General features: G+C 46.2%; 1 protein-coding gene across 1 annotated transcript in view; it reads left to right on the top strand.

The window, feature by feature from the left end:
* ADGRD1 (adhesion G protein-coupled receptor D1) overlaps window positions 1-16,093 on the top strand; it is a 1,126,805-nt gene that overhangs the window by 735,814 nt on the left and 374,898 nt on the right. The window contains exon 14 of the mRNA XM_078666340.1: window positions 13,393-13,466. Within this exon, the coding sequence (XP_078522466.1) occupies window positions 13,393-13,466 (74 nt within the window). The remainder of the gene's footprint in view (window positions 1-13,392; window positions 13,467-16,093) is intronic.

Below are 16,093 nucleotides of genomic sequence, written 5' to 3'. Positions count from 1 at the left end.
GTTCTCCTAACCCTCTCTGATCCTGTTCAAGCACTTCGATCTCTTGATTTTCTTCTGCTCGAACTATCACTCTATTTCTAATCTCTCCCTTATCTGCATCAGGTGTTCGCGGTGGTGTATCGAATATCTGCTCTGTCCCTGTCTGACCTTCTCCTTCCTCAGTTTTGATTTGAATCTCAAGCGGCTGAGGTTCTTCGCCTGTGCCTTGCTTTTCCTGACTAGTCCACTCTCTACCTTCACTAAGTCGTTCTCTTGTTCTGATAGGATCTTCGGTCAGATCAATCATCGGTATCCATTCTTCTGGCCATATGCTTGGCAGCTCGTCTTCAGCTACTCCTGGCTCAGTTTCCTGGACCTCTTCAGCAGGCTGGATTCTTGGCAGTTCGTAGTCAACTACTCCTGGGCCAACGTCTGCTGTTCCTGCAACCTGACTGGTGCTGGGCTGCTCGTTGTCAGTTGCTTCTGGTCTGGCTCCTTCAGGGTCCTCTGCTGGTTGCCCTTCTTCTTCAAATCCTCTGTCTGGCAATACCTTCTGGGTGTGTCCAGCGTGGATCCACTGAGGAACACCTGCGACCTTCACTGCAGTGGTTGTCACCAGGATTACTTGGCGTTTCTTTCCCCACCTTGGTGCCAGACAGCTTGATCGAGTGTGCTTCTTTATTTTGACCCAATCTCCTGGAACCAAGCTGTGGAGAGGAGTCGTTGGATTGAGGATGCCGTCGTCTCCAATCTGGCGAGAGATAGAACGCACTTGGTCACCCAATCTTCTGCAGTATTCAAGCACCAAATCATCAGTAATACTCAACAGTTTGCTTCCTGGCACCCATGCTTGTCTCATCACTCTTCCCATAATGATTTCATGGGGACTTAGGCCTGTCTTGCGGTCTGGAACACTTCTCAGTCCCATCAGGACCAGGGGTAGGGCCTTCACCCAGGTCATGCCAGTAGCATCTGTCAGCTTTGCTAGTCTGTTTTTGATAGTTCCATTTACTTGTTCCACTATTCCAGAAGCCTCTGGGTGGTATGCACAATGGAGTTTCTGCCTTATTCCAAAGGCCTTACAGAGTTCAGCCAGTATGTCATTCTGGAAATGTCCACCCTTATCTGATTCAATAATGCATGGTATTCCGAACCTAGGTATCAGTTCTTTTAGTAAACACTTCGCTACTGTCAGTGCGTCACTTTGAGGAGTAGGGTAAGCTTCTACCCATTTTGAAAATACGCAAACAATGACAAGGACATATCGTTTCCCTTCACAACGGGGCATGGTGATGAAATCAACCTGTATCCTTATAAAGGGACCCCCTGATCTCCCAATCTTGCTCAGTTCAACCATTGTCCTCTTGCCTGGGTTCATCTGTTGACATGACAGGCACCTCTGGCAAAGGGACTCTGCTACCTTCCTGAACTTTTTACTGTACCAAGTCTGTTGAAATACCAGAATCATGGCATCCCTACCAATGTGTGATCCTTCATGTATTAATCTAGCCATTGTGCCAAGCAAGTGTCGGGGTAACACAGGCATACCAGTTGGGCCCAAGATGACACCATCCACACGTCTCGGTCTACACCCATCCTCCTTCCATTTCTCTCTTTCTTGCCAAGGAGCCGACTCCTGCCACTCTCTCACCTCATCCCATGTAGGCACTTCCTCAAACACCTGAAGCTGGCAGCTGGTTCCTGGCCCCCCTCGTTTTGGATTTACAATATACCGATCTTTGGCACACCATTGAGCCACTCGATCAGCATAATCGTTTCCCAGTGATACTCTGTCCATGCTCCTTTGATGAGCAGTACATTTTACCACTGCCAGTTCTTTGGGCAACTGGATGGCCTCTAAAAGGTCATGAACAACTTTTGCATTCCGAATGGGAGTACCTGAGGAAGTCATGAATTCCCTCTGTAGCCATAATTGGCCAAAGTCATGCACAACGCCATAACAGTACTGACTGTCAGTATACACTGTTATGCGTAAGTCCTTCCCAATTTTGCAAGCCTTTATCATGGCTATCAATTCGGCTACTTGTGCAGACTTGATGTTATATAGGTAACCTGCTTGTTCAATTTTTGTGAAAGACACTACTGCATAAGCAGCACTCAAGCCTCCTAATTCATGTCTTAGACAGGAACCATCCACGAATAGTTCTTTATCATGCTCAGGCAATGGTACTTCTTTTATGTCTGGGCGTGGCTTAGTACTGAACTCTGTCAGGTCAATACAATCATGTTCATCATCATCCCCACCTTCTATTTCCAATGGGTCGGGGAGTAAGGTGGCAGGGTTCAGAATACCGCACCTAACAATGCTCACATTTTCTGCACCCACAAGAATCCTCTCGTATTTAGTCAGCCGACTAGGGGTGAGATACTGTGTTTTAGTTCTGGTCAATAGAATTACCACTCCATGTGAAACATACACGGTCACAGGATGTCCCATGACAATGGACTCACTCTGTTCCAGACTTGCACAGGTAGCAGCTACCGCTTTCAGACAGCCTGGTAACCCAGCAGCTACTGGGTCCAATGTGGCAGAGAAATAAGCCACCGGCCTTCTGGTCGTGCCATGTTCTTGAGTCAGGACAGACAATGCGCAATTATCGCGAGTGTCACAGAAAAGGGCAAACTCTTTGGAATAATCTGGCATTCCCAACGCAGGGGCTGTACACAGACAGTTCTTCAATCTTGTGAAAGCCATTAGACTTTCATCGTCCCACTGTACAACATCTGGCATTCCTCTCGTGGTCATTTTTATCAAGGGCCTGGCTAAGGCTGCAAATCCCAGAATCCACTGCCTGCAGTACCCTAATACACCCAGGAACATTCTGACATCTTTTTGAGTGCGGGGCAACTGCATTTTTTGAATTATTCTCACTCTTTCTGATGTGACTTTTCTGACACCCTTTTCTATTTGATGTCCCAGATATTTTACAGATTTCGCACAGAACTGTAGTTTGTCAGGGGCTACTTTATGCCCTTTCTCACACAGATGATTTAAGAGGGCAATGGTGTCAACTACACAGTCCCTGTGACTTTTAGACGCCAGTAGAAGGTCGTCTATGTACTGTACTAACACAGAGTTCCCAGGTAAGATCAAAGTCTCTAGACATTTTTTCAAGATCTGATTAAAGATAGAGGGGCTCTCTGTATACCCTTGAGGGACCCGATTCCAACAATACACGTGACCCTCGAAGGCAAATGAGAAAAGAAATTTGCTGTCGGGGTGCAGGGGTATCGAAAAGAATGCATGACATAAATCAATCACAGTGAACCACTCAGCATCCCAAGGAATCTGGTACAATATCACTGCAGGGTTCGGGACAATAGGGCAGCAAGGAACTACAATTTTGTTAACCTTTCTCAGGTCCTGCACTACCCTATACTTGCCACTAGGCTTTTTGATGCCCATAATCGGTGAGTTGCATGGGCTGCTCATCACTTCCTGTATGATGTCTCCTTCTAATAATTTTTGTATTTCCAAAGTGACACCTGCTTTCACTTCAGCATTCATTCGGTAGGGCCTAGTGTTAGGATATACTGCATTGTCCTTGATGGCTATCTGTATGGGGTCCACATCTTTCATCAACCCCACATCCTTTCCAGTGAAATCCCACACCTCTGGCTTTACGGCTTCCTGTAGTTCTTGGGGCAAGTCCTGCAGGGTCAATCTTTTAATTTCTGAGTCAGGTCTAAGCAACAATAATTTATAAATGCCATCTTCATCTGGGGTCTGTATTTCAACACCTTTTGGTGTGCAAAAGATGGTACAGTTCATTTTGCACAGCAAATCACGACCCAGTAGATTCACTGGACTGGTGTCACAGACGACAAATCTATGCATCTGTTTAAAATTTCCAATTGAAATCTCCATTGGTTCGGTAACAGGAGTACTAATCAATTGATTAGATACACCCACTACTTGGATATTTTCTCCCGAGAGGGGTAGGTTTGGAACGTCCACTGTTCTTACAGTAGAACGGGTAGCGCCAGTGTCCAACAGAAAGGTGACATCATTTCCGTCAACCTTTCCTTCAATATATGGTCCAGACTGGTCTACCGGCAAGGAAGCGCCAAGTACGCACTCCTCGTCCTCCCCTCTCAGGCCCCGTCAGTCCTGATCATTACAAAGGAAGGTATCATTCAGCAGATACTGCGAAGTTGCTGTATTTCTGTTCTCCCCGCTTTCCCAAACCTCTATCTCTTCATTTTCTGCCTGTCTTCCCCTGTATACCTGCTTGGGTGCTCGAGGCACCTGAACTGTTTTTACCTGGGGTTGAGTCTTTCTTGGTCTTTCTTTCTGCGTCTGTGGAGTTAAATCAGGAGTTTTTTCATTAATATCTACTAATTGGGGACACTCGTTTCGCCAGTGTCCAATTTCGCCGCACTGATGGCAGGGAAATTTCTTCATAGCCTCTTCCCTGCTAAATTTGGGCCGGGGCTTTCCTCCACCCCCTCCCCAGGACCTTTGTTCTCAGCATTTTTAACCATGTTACTCAATTGTTTTTCCTGCTGTTCTGCGAGCTTCACCTGAGCCCACATCACCTTTTCCTTGAGGGCCTTTTTCTTTTCTGCCATCTCGTCCTCGCAGTACTTAGCGTACCGCAGGACCTCATCCATTTTCTTAGTATGCCAACAGATTTTATTATCTTTTATCCACTGACAAATTTCAGGTCTTAAACCATTTACAAACCTGTAAATAAAGTGCGTCATATCCTTCAGGTCGATGTTATCAATACCACTGTATGTTTTAAATACCTGCAATAACCTCTCATAGAAGGAGTGCACTGTCTCGTCCCTTTCTTGTGTTGTTCTATCTATTTTTGTCCAATCAGTTTCTTTTGCGGGCACCTTTTCTTTCAAGTGCTGAATTACCTGCTCATATTTTCGCATGACATCCTTTGATGGCTCTCCAGTTTCCTTGTTTCTGGGGTACTCCTCACTCGGCCAGTCTATGTTTATTTTACACTGGGTCCATAAATCTACTGGAACCACAATGTCGAAAAACCCATCCAGGTCTTTCCACAGACATTTCTGTACCTTCACGAACCTCTCCACTTGCCTGTACCAGTCAACTGGTTTCTCTCGTAATTTTGGAAAATCGTTCGTGAAGGACACAATATCCTGCCTAGACCAGGGGACATGCACATATTTCCCTCCTGGAACTTCGCGCATGGGGCATAACTGCTCAGGTTTTTCTACCTCTCTTAAAGCAAACTCGGGAGTCACTTGTCGGGAGCGAACCTCTTCCCTCTTTTTCGCCCACCTGCTTCTCCATTTTTCCACATCTCCCCATTTCTGCAGTACCCCCATTAATTCTTTAATCTGCAACTTCTTCCCTGCCACATTCAGGTGTTCTATATCTTTGTCTGAGAAGTCTGCTCTGTACGGTTTCTGTAAGGGCTTGGATTTTGAGATATCTACCCCCATACTAACTGCTGTTTCGGTCAGTTTTTCGTGGAGCACTCTGGTGTTCCTTGTAAAGCTTTTACATATGAACGACAATTCTTCTTCAGAGTAGGTATTCAATCGATCCAACCCCACATTTCCTGCCATTAATTCTTCTATTTCGACCCTCAGCTTGTAGAGGTCTAAAGGTTTTGTTTGCGGAGTCTGCTTCTCTAATTCACGACTCCAACTCTCAATTTCATCCGGAGTTACCAGAGAGACATTCCTAGTACCTGTTGCTGTCTCTAATTTAATTTCTTTTGTATTAAAAGGGTTATGCCTCTGCTGTATTCCCTTTCCAGTCTGTTTGTTTGGTAATTCCAAGAACGCAACTTCAGACTCGCACTCACTGGACTGATCATCTATGATGATCGGTTCCTGTCTCGGGGTTGCCATGACTGGGGTCATAACTGGAGTAATCGGATTTCCCTGACCATTTCCGTATAACGGGACCACCGGTCCAATAGTTACTGGAATAGTCAATGCCTCAGGACTGGTATTTAACTGGGAAATTTTCTGAATTATTTCTGTCCTTTGTCTAGCTAGAGCCTCTTGCTCCTTTTCCACTAGTACCCTTCTTAAAGTTGTGTCATGTAATATCTGTGGGGTCAACGGAGGAGTAAAACTCGGGGCAGTAGGATGCGTTTCACTTGGTCCTCCCCCATAATTTGGTTTCGGGAATAAAGTTCCAGTATTAAAGGACCTGCGCTCTTCCCCATATGGAGGTTGAACAAAAGGCAGTCCTGAATTCGATGGTTTCTCTTCGCTTTCATACAAGGGTCTGGGAAAAAAGATTTTCGTACGTGAATATTTTTCTTCCTGGCTTGCGGGCACTTTGGGATATATATCCCTTGTTTCCGTCGGTTCGGGTTTTTCAGGATAGGGCAATACTTGACCACCCCCTCCCAGTCCCAGGGACCTGTCTTCTTCCTTTAGGAAGTGGCGTCGGGGAACATCTCCTACACTGGAAGGTCGGGTTCCCTCATTGTAAGGTGGCGGACTTCTGGTACAGATGTCATCTATTAATTCATCATCTGAATCCCCCAGGGCCCCCCAATGCTTACATTTTTCAGTACTTTTCTCACCCGCTCCAATGTTATGACATGCCGGCATCATGGGAAACAGACCCTCAACAATCATGCTCTGTCTCCACTGTTTCATCCTTTTATCCCTGGACTCCTGTTTCTGCCTGGGGTACCACTTGGTCAAACCCTTGTCCATTCGGGGTCTTTCTCTTTCAAAAGCCTCAATCTCCCATTCCTCTAATGCCTCATACTGCGTTAGTCTCGGTCTGGGATGCAGTTCATTCATTCGGGTTCTTAAATTAAATAAGATCCTACCATTGAAAGTACCATCTAACGGAAAAGCCAATACTCCGTCATCTTTTGTGTATTTCACCCAATTCTCCAACCACACACAGGTATTGTACCCTCGGTCAAACATCATGAATGAGGCGGGAGTATTGGGTGCTGGGACAAGAACACCTTCTCTAGATTTAATCGGTTTGTCCGTTTTAAAATAATTTTTCACCTTACTTACAAGGGACATTTTTCTCTTGGTTCCGTACATAATATCGTATCTGTTAGCCTTCCACTGATCCCTTTCAAACCCTAAATGCCTTGGATCAGGTCGAGTCTCTGTAGTCCGCGAGTGCCACATACGACTTCTGCGCTAACTTTGTTTACAAACTACCTCCAATCAGAACGCGCTTCAGAAAATTCGTGCAACCAATGGGTGCGCGACACAAAATAAGCTCCGCCAATGGGTGCGCGGCCCCTTCGTGAGACAGTTCCCACGCTCCGGCGCTCACCCCTCCTTTACAATTTCAGCTCCGCTACCCGCCCGCTGCTTCTACCAATCCCAGCGCGGCACAGAGTGACGTCAGAGACGCTTCGCGACTGACTCCCTCCCTTCACAAGGTAACGGAAACTTTCTTTCTTTTAAAGTGCTCAGTGCTTGGTTATTTTACAACAAATACACATTCGCCACAGTGCTCAAGTGTCTAGACAGAGAAAGAATTCTTTTACTGCAAGTAAACTACTTCCATTTACTTTTCACGCGCTGCGGGCAGATCTCTTCCGCCTACCCTTCACTCTAGCATCGGTGAACCTGTTATTCCCCTAAACTCATCCACTTCTTTCCGGGATATATTCCGAGTTTAAGGTTTCTCAGCGGACCCCTCTGCTTTCACGCTAGCTCCGAGGAACCTGCTACTCTTCCGATGTGACCCTTACTAGGTTACGCCACTATGGGAATTTTGCCAATGAACCCCGTTACTGTCATTTATTCACACATGTATTCAGAAAACCCTAGTTAGTGCTTCCCGGTTATCCTAACCTGCACCTAACTTTCCTCGAACCTGTGACCTCAGGACAATGGATTCTATTCACCACTTGCCCTTTCAATTCCCCGGGGAGTTCGGACAACACTTAACGATTCGATTTACAAATGCATGGATTAGTACATATAACAATATAAGAACAAGAATAATGACAATACAAAAATTCATGAATTATTTTTACAAGATATTATTCGTGCGTATTCACAAGAGATTGATCAGGTCTCTTAGAACAGCCACTCTTATAGCAGCATTAATATAATAGCAGCTTCCGACTTAACTAGTCCAACTAATCACTGCCTTACTCTCAACTAGTCCCTAACCATCCTCTAGCTACCAGAAAACTGATAGAGCGCGCGAGGCCACCCGACCAATAGTTTTCGCCGTTTCCGGCTTCAGGGCCCATATACTTTTCAAATCACCATATACATCGATCAGGTGACTTCACGAGCTCTATCAAGTTGGTGTGTGTGTGTTCCCTGCTACCAATTTTCGGTGCACCCGACTTACCATCCACCGATGCGGGTGCCTAATGACCACAATGAATCAGGGAGCTAGCTGTAAAGGAAAGGCAGCAAAATACAAACCCAACCAATAACATTCAAATACTGTTTAAATGACCACGGACAACTGGAAGTTTTAAAATGTTTATCTAAAGTTCATTATTTTCTTGCATGAGGTACAATAAAACAAGGCAATCAATAACCAAGATAACGTAAATCACATAAGCATAAAGAAAATAATGACAGAGTAATCATCAAAGTACTAATAAAATGTAATGAGAAAAGATACTATGCAAGTCAGTATTATCTAAACAGGGATAGCCTAAGTGTGAGTGACTATAGGAGAGCTTATAATGAATAACACGCTTCACTTAAGGTGAAGGGGCCTTTGAACAATCTAGGCAACGAAGTTCTAGACCATATCAGGAAATGACACACTGCTATGCAAAATATAATTTCTAACAAATGAGAAGACATAGGAATAAACTTATGGAAAAATATAAATGACTTTCAATAGTTGCAGAAAGGCATGGAAAATATCACATATGCAATGTTGAACTTTATTAAAGCAAAAGTTAGAAATTCAGAAGGTGCAAGAATTTCAAGAGGTTCAGAGCAATATTTACCTAGAAAGGTGTGGAAACCAAACCCTGGCCACGGGTCAGTTAAGGACAGGAAACCCTCAAGGAAGGATACCCCTCAAAGGACAGCAGGTGCAGAATGGACACCCAGGATAGGACAGGATACCCCCGGAATAGGAATCAGGACAGGACCCTCAGGACAGGACAGCAAACCCTCAGGACAGGACCCTCTTCAGGACAGGACCGGAACCCACAGTTCGGAAGCAACGCCTGCGCTCCACCCGCTCTGCAGCTATCGATCAAGACCCCGATTGGGTCAGCGAACTCCCAGCTAAGTGCCTTGCCAGCACTTTAAGGTTCAGTAGAACCTCAGTCTATGGTCAAATTCGGACAGAGTGCTTCGCAGCGCTCTGTATTTTCAGTCACCTATTGAGTGCGTTGGGTCAGTGACAGGTCAGCTAAAACCAGACAAGTCGGACGGTTCACTAGGTGAACCCAGGGTAGATATACAGTTTGGGGACAGTGTACCACCCCCCAATGTTGCAAAGTGTCAGAATCCCTCAATTTCGATTGGTCCTAAGGTAGGATTTGGGTAACACACCAATCACAATACACGATTTGAAGCCTTCATTAACATATTTGGGTACCGCCTAGCAGGTTTGGGGTTCCCAGGAGAAACTGTGCAGAAACACAATGACAATTTAACATTGTATCATATGAGGAGCAACATTCGCTGTTCTCGCAGGGCAGAGGTGACTTTCTCAGGAGCATCTCGCCCATCACTGCCAACTGGCTATGTTCCATCAGCCAAGGTCCCTCGTGCTGCCGAATGTCGCACAGGCGCAGAAGGGACCTCCAATATGGCTCTCCTCTCACTCAGACCCCCATTTCCCGCGGTACATGAAAAGTAAGCGAAAACAAATTAATACATAATAATGTCATTATGAAAACACATCACAGGGTTTGTACTTTTAACTCATCATCAAGAAATAAACTTATTGCATCTAAATGTTAGCTACATCGATACGGACACAAGAGCAGTGGCACGAACAGTACCACATGATAAGCACAGCTATGAATTACGCATGCGCATAACTTTCCCTCCACTTCTGCAGACGCGTCAGGACACGTGAGTGTGGCTGACGCATGCGCAGTAACTAAAATACAAGCGGCAGCCATTTTTAGGGACACGGATTAATTCATTAGAAATACACATAGGCAAGCTTCGGGAACTTTGCCTAAACAAAATAAATGTTAGTAAAACATACACTTTTGTTACCTTATTACACATAAACGAGGTTCTTGATTTCGGCAAGCCGCAAAATATGCGAAGCTTTGCTTCATCAGTGGCGCTTCCGCGGCTGCTTTACTATTTTCGGACCCTACCGATTTGGATCCCGCAGCGGGTCTTTAAGGAACTGAGGACGCTAATTACTGGCTTCCTTTGGGGTCACGGGAGGCGCAGGGTAGCATTGGACACTCTAACTAGGCCCAAACTAGAGGGGGGAATAGCAGTACCTGATTTTGAGTTGTACTACCTGGCTGCACAACTTCAGATTTTAACACAACACGTCGCCAGGGAATTCAGGGGGCCAGAGCGCGAACGTGGGCTTGGTGTCCAGAGGCATGTCTTATCATACATAGTCATGCAACAGAAACTAGATATGAGGGCCCTCACGATGGAGGAACGTACGCTCAAATTATGTTGGCTCAGGAGCCTGAAGAGAGCAAAGAAAACCCGACCATACGCACCAGAGATACCGCTGGGGATGCTAACTGCACTACCGCATGGCGGCGACTGGTCCCAGCTGTTAGACTGGGAGGAGCTGGGTGTGCAGATGGTGGGGGACCTATACCTGGATGGGGTGTTGGTCCCATTCCAGACGTTGCAAGAGCAGTTTGGTCTGCCGGATGGATCCTTCCTACTGCACGCAGCAGTGGTTGCAGCAATGCAGAAACACTGGAGGGGTGGGCTGGCCGAGCCGGAGGCAACTTTGGCATGTCAATATGTGGTGATGGCGGCGGGCACAATTAAAGCGGTGACTGGCCTCCACGCCAGAATGTTGACTGAGGGACTGGAACCACTTTTAGCACTGAAAACGACATGGGAGGGCAGCATAGGCAGACCCATTCCGGACGCGGTCTGGAGTCAGATTCTAGGTCGAACTTGGAAGGGCACAAGGAACGCTCGATTCCAGCAGGTGCATTTCTTCATCATCCATAGGGCCTACTTGACCCCGGAGAGGATTAATAGATATTTTCGGGTACATGATGCGATGTGCCCGAGATGCTTGGCGCCTGCTGCTGATCTGGACCATCTGTTGTGGGGGTGTCCGAGACTGGGTACGTACTGGCCGGAAGTGGGGGATGTCCTGAACGTGATCACGGATAGGGAAGTGGACTTTGATATGGCGGCATGCCTGCTGCTCTGGTTCCTTCATACTAAGAGAACGAAAGTGACGAGTACATTTATTGACCTCGGACTCATGCTGGCTCAGAGGGAGATCACGTGGCACTGGAAGTCTAGGGAAGGCCCGTCAGTGAGGAGGTGGTTGAATGAGTTGTTGAAATGGGCCGGTTGTGAGAGCGCTATCAGACTGCGACAAGCTGCTAGGACTGATAACGAGAAAAGTTTGGATGTGGCGAGAGCGTGGGAAACGGTAGTTCAGGCATTGCGTGATTACATGGTGGGAGATGAAGGCGAGACGGTCTTAATGGACGGAATGCCATGATGCTAACAAGACTGACAGCAACTCCTGACGGGTAGCATGCTCCAGGGTTGGTACAGATTGCATGGGCCGCATCGGCAGCAGTTGGAAGGGGGTGGGGGGAGGGACGATACACGAGGGGTAGTTAGGCACTGCGACACAGTCTAGGGAGACACCATAGGTAGAATATGCAGTTGGATGGCGAAATAGGAGGTCCTTGAGGCATAACAGCGACAGACCAGACAGTGTTCACAGTAGGACCCTGGCGAGGGACGTTGGAGGACTATAGGAATGACTGCATGGGGACGGATGTACACTGTTGACGTTGTTCCCGCAAGACGTATGTGTCAGTTGGTCGGTGCAAGGGGGGCGGGAGTTTGGGGGATAAAAGCAGATACTGAATAATATCGTTAACCGACCACCTGGACAGGGTGGGCACTGTAGCATCTTCCTGCAGAAGCACAGAGGATGGTTCTAACGCGCCGCCCAGCCTCCGGGATGTGGGCTGAATGGCTGTGTACAACTTTCACGTAAATTATGTGTTGCATGATGCATTCGGTGCATTGGTTAACCTATACTGAGGTCTGATTTCTGATTTTGCAATAAAAACAAATAAAAAAAAAAAAATACATGTTAGATGGCACATGGTACAGAAATGTATAAGGTACGCATTTGAAGTCGACGGCGTTTCGATCCCACTATTAAGTTATGGGGATCATCATCAGGACAAGAATAAAATGCCTAATGGATGTAAGCCTCATCTGCCATAGAGAAGCCAGAGAGCGTTCTGCCGGTCTAGATAAAGGTTGTTAATGATAACTGGTGACCCCCAAATCGGGCAACAAGGGAGAAGCGTCTATGTTAAAACGATCGCTTCAATTGGGGAATAATCCGAAGGGATGGGCTTGCTAACAGTCCATGGTACATTTCTGTACCATGTGCCATCTAACATGTAAAGGTGCTTGTTGAATTTTCTGTTCTATTATCTGAATTGTGGAAATTACAGAATCATAAGCTTTTGCCTAAAAAGCCCTTTTTTGTTTTACGTTCTCTACTGTATTTTCCGTGTTTGTTCTAGTAGGGTACAGGCTTGTGCCCCACTTTGTTGAATTGGTGGAGATTTTTTCTTGTATTCTACTGAAAGTAAAAATTAGACCTCTGTCCGGCTGGACTTGTCACATTAATATAGAAACGACTGTGTCTATATTTATTTTGCTCTAACTGAACAGTTTTTTGGGTTTTGCACCATACAAGGAATTCCGTGTAAATATCGCGAAGTGGGGTTAACAGCAGTTTTTTCACGGAACTCCCACCTTTCATCTCATTTTCACTAACTCTCGCTAACAGAAGTGGTGATCATTAAAATTCACGTTTTTGCCGGAAAAGTGCTGTTAACTTCAGTTAACGGCAACTTGTAAATAAGCAAATAAAATAATAGCTGCTGTAACGTCACAAAATGTACAGTAGGGCTGCGTTAAGTTCTTGTAAATATGCCCCAGAGTGTCCTGCTATCCTCTCCAACCCTCGGCATCCACACTGTCCTTGCAAGCAGCTCCCGGGCAGGGAGGACAGGTCGTCCTGATATCATGTCCATCCCTCAGTATCCACACCTTCCTTGCTGGGCAGGATGGGCTGTCCTCCTACCCTCTCCCGCCCTTGGCATCCACACTAACCTTGCAAGTCGTTGAAATGACTTGCAATGTAATAGTTCGCGTTGTAAAGGCATGCGATGTAACACATGCGAAGTAAAAGTATATTTTCTTGATCCTATAGGTTTTGTCATCACCTCTCTAACCGAGCGCATCTTTTGCATTTTTCAGACCCAGAGACTGCTACGAAATGAGGGGAACGAGAGCACGACCATCTTCCTGTACTGCGCCTTCCTGGACTTCAGGTGCGTGTGACATATAGACGCCTCAGGTGCGTGAGCTGTACAGAGATGCAGTGGTCCCTACAGCTCTCTGTACTGTTCCTTCCTGGTCTTCAGGGACGCAAGATGTACAGAGAAGAGGTAAACCTGAAGCTTTCTGTACTGCACCTTCCTGGACTACAGGGCATGTGACATATAGACACCGCAGGTGTGCCATGCGCGAGACGTACAGAGAAGCGGTGGGCTTTGTATTTTTCCATTTCTGGACTTTAGGTGTGTGTGACATGTAGAGACTTCATGTGCGTGAGGTGGACAGGAAAGCGGTGGGCTACGTATTGTACTGCACTTTTTTGGACTTGAACTGTGTGTGACATACATACATAGCAGTGGGTGTGACATAAAAATGTAGGTGCATTATATGTCTAGACTTCCAGTGTGTGTGACTATCAGGCTCACGAGATATCTAGAGGAACGATGGGCCTCTGTAAGAAATTGGTTCCGGCTTGAGGTGGGGGTGAAACCTTAATCAAGCAGCAACCACAATCCTTGTCAGTGTAAAGTCACAAGCAAACCCCAAATTAACCTGTGCTCAATCAACCCTCTGGTATCTTCGCACGGAGCAGTCAGGCTCAAATTAGAGGCAATGTTCACATATTTAAGCAACACTTTAAACAGCAATAATAGGTAAACAAAAGAAATAAATAAAACCAGACCACAATTACAAAAATCTAAACAGTAGAACCAGAGAAATGCAGTTGATTTCCGTGAATGTAGCCCCAAAAAGCACAAAGCGCCAACTGTGGTTATCTGGTTGCACCAGACTGGGACAAAGTCACAAACATAGACTAACCACAATGGAGTGCAGGCCAGCTAAAGGGAGCCAGTTAGGTCCGCTGAACGGGAAACAGCCTTTACAATGAGGTAAATCCATCACATGCATTTGCCTCGCATTTTTTAGGACGTATTTTTTTTACCATAATTATGCATTTACACTGCATACCAATACCATAAATTTAAGGTACGTTGGTGGGGTTGGCGTGGTATTGGCATGTGATGTAAATGAATTATCACAGTAAAACCATGCGTGCTAAAAAATTCGAGGCAAAGGCATGCAATGTATTTACCAGTGTTGTACCGTCATACAACCCCGCCGAACAAGAGTACCTTAAATACTGGTTGCGGAATGTTGCGTGGTCCCACGTCAAGGATGCGTCCGAAAGTCAAGAAAATGCGAGGTCCTGTTTGGAGATGCACAGCGTTAGTCTGAAGAAGCTGCAGGGGTGGAATGTAAGGTCCTGCATCATCATCAAGGAGGCTGTTGAGCAGGGGGCTTGTGATGCGAAGCTCTGCATCAAGATTCATTGCGCATCAGCTGGTTCCAAAAAAGCTGTGGGCTTGCGATGCGGGGTCTCGCATCTTTGTCAAGGAGGCTATCGACAAGGGGCTTGTGATGCGAGGGCCTGAGTCTGGAAGCATCCTGCAGCAGAGGTTCTGATTAGGCTACAGGTTGTGAGGGGGATACAAAGTCCTGGCACAGAGGAAATCCATTCAGGAGTGGCGATTCATAGGTTCTGCTCGGAGTAGCGCCATCCAGTAGAGGAGATACCTCGGTTCTGCATTGTCCACAGATGGGATGGCTGAGCACCTTCCAAGGGTCCAGGACTAAGGTGGCACCACATGTCAGGGTAGGAGTCACAGTTGCAGCGTGTAGGTGCTGGTTACAAGAGACTAACCCTTGGAGTCAGTCTAGTGATCCAGGATACATGTTGTAGGACCAGTCCTTCTCACCTAGGCAAGAGGGCAGCAGGTCAGCTCAGCAGGACAGCAGTACTAAAGGGCTGCAGTCCAGCAGTGTGGCAGTCCTCTCAGCAGTACAGCAGTCCTTCTTTCTGGCAGAGTACCCAGAGGTCCAAAAGTGTACTGAAGAGTTGGTGTCTGAGGTTCGATATTTATACTTTGTGTCTTCTTTGAAGTGTGAGAAGCTCCTAGAGGATTCCCTTTGGAGTGCACAGGTTTCCTGCCACTCCTGCCCTGGCTCCAGACCAACAACATGGGGGCATGCAGCCCTTTATGTGAAGGCAGGACATAGCCTAATCAGGTATTAGTGGGGCTGTGCACAACTCCGCCCCTTATAATTGCCAGTGATGGCCCATCCAGGCACACTTAAGCTCTCTATTTTGTATGTGTTTGGGAGGAATACACAAATCGAACTGACAACTACACCTAGTCATAGTACCCAGGAACACGCTGCTAGCACTAAAAAGCTAAGGCAGCAAAATGTAAACTTTCTAAAATTGGCATTTTCTAAATTGAATTTGAAATCTGAATTTACCATAAAAGAGGCTTTGTTTGCAATTCTAAAGACACCAACCATGAGCTGTTTATTTGTTCCTGTACTATACAGTGGGAATTGAAAATTGTATATTGTTGTAAATCCTGTATTTTTGGAATAAAGACTGTGTACTGTAGTAAATAAACACTGTACACTGGCAAACAACACCATCATCTGTGAAGGGCAGGATTAGAGTCTTTGGGAATACAGAGGACATGAAACAGTTTACAAGCAGGTTGTCTTTTACAACATATGCCAAAGATTTTAAATTGGCATGTCTTCCAGCAGGGTTGACTGATGTAGGGCTTGGCCAAGAAAC

This window comes from Lissotriton helveticus, chromosome 11 (genome assembly GCF_964261635.1).
Source record: "Lissotriton helveticus chromosome 11, aLisHel1.1, whole genome shotgun sequence".
Taxonomy (NCBI): domain Eukaryota; kingdom Metazoa; phylum Chordata; class Amphibia; order Caudata; family Salamandridae; genus Lissotriton; species Lissotriton helveticus.
This window is presented reverse-complemented; position numbering and strand designations above follow the sequence as displayed.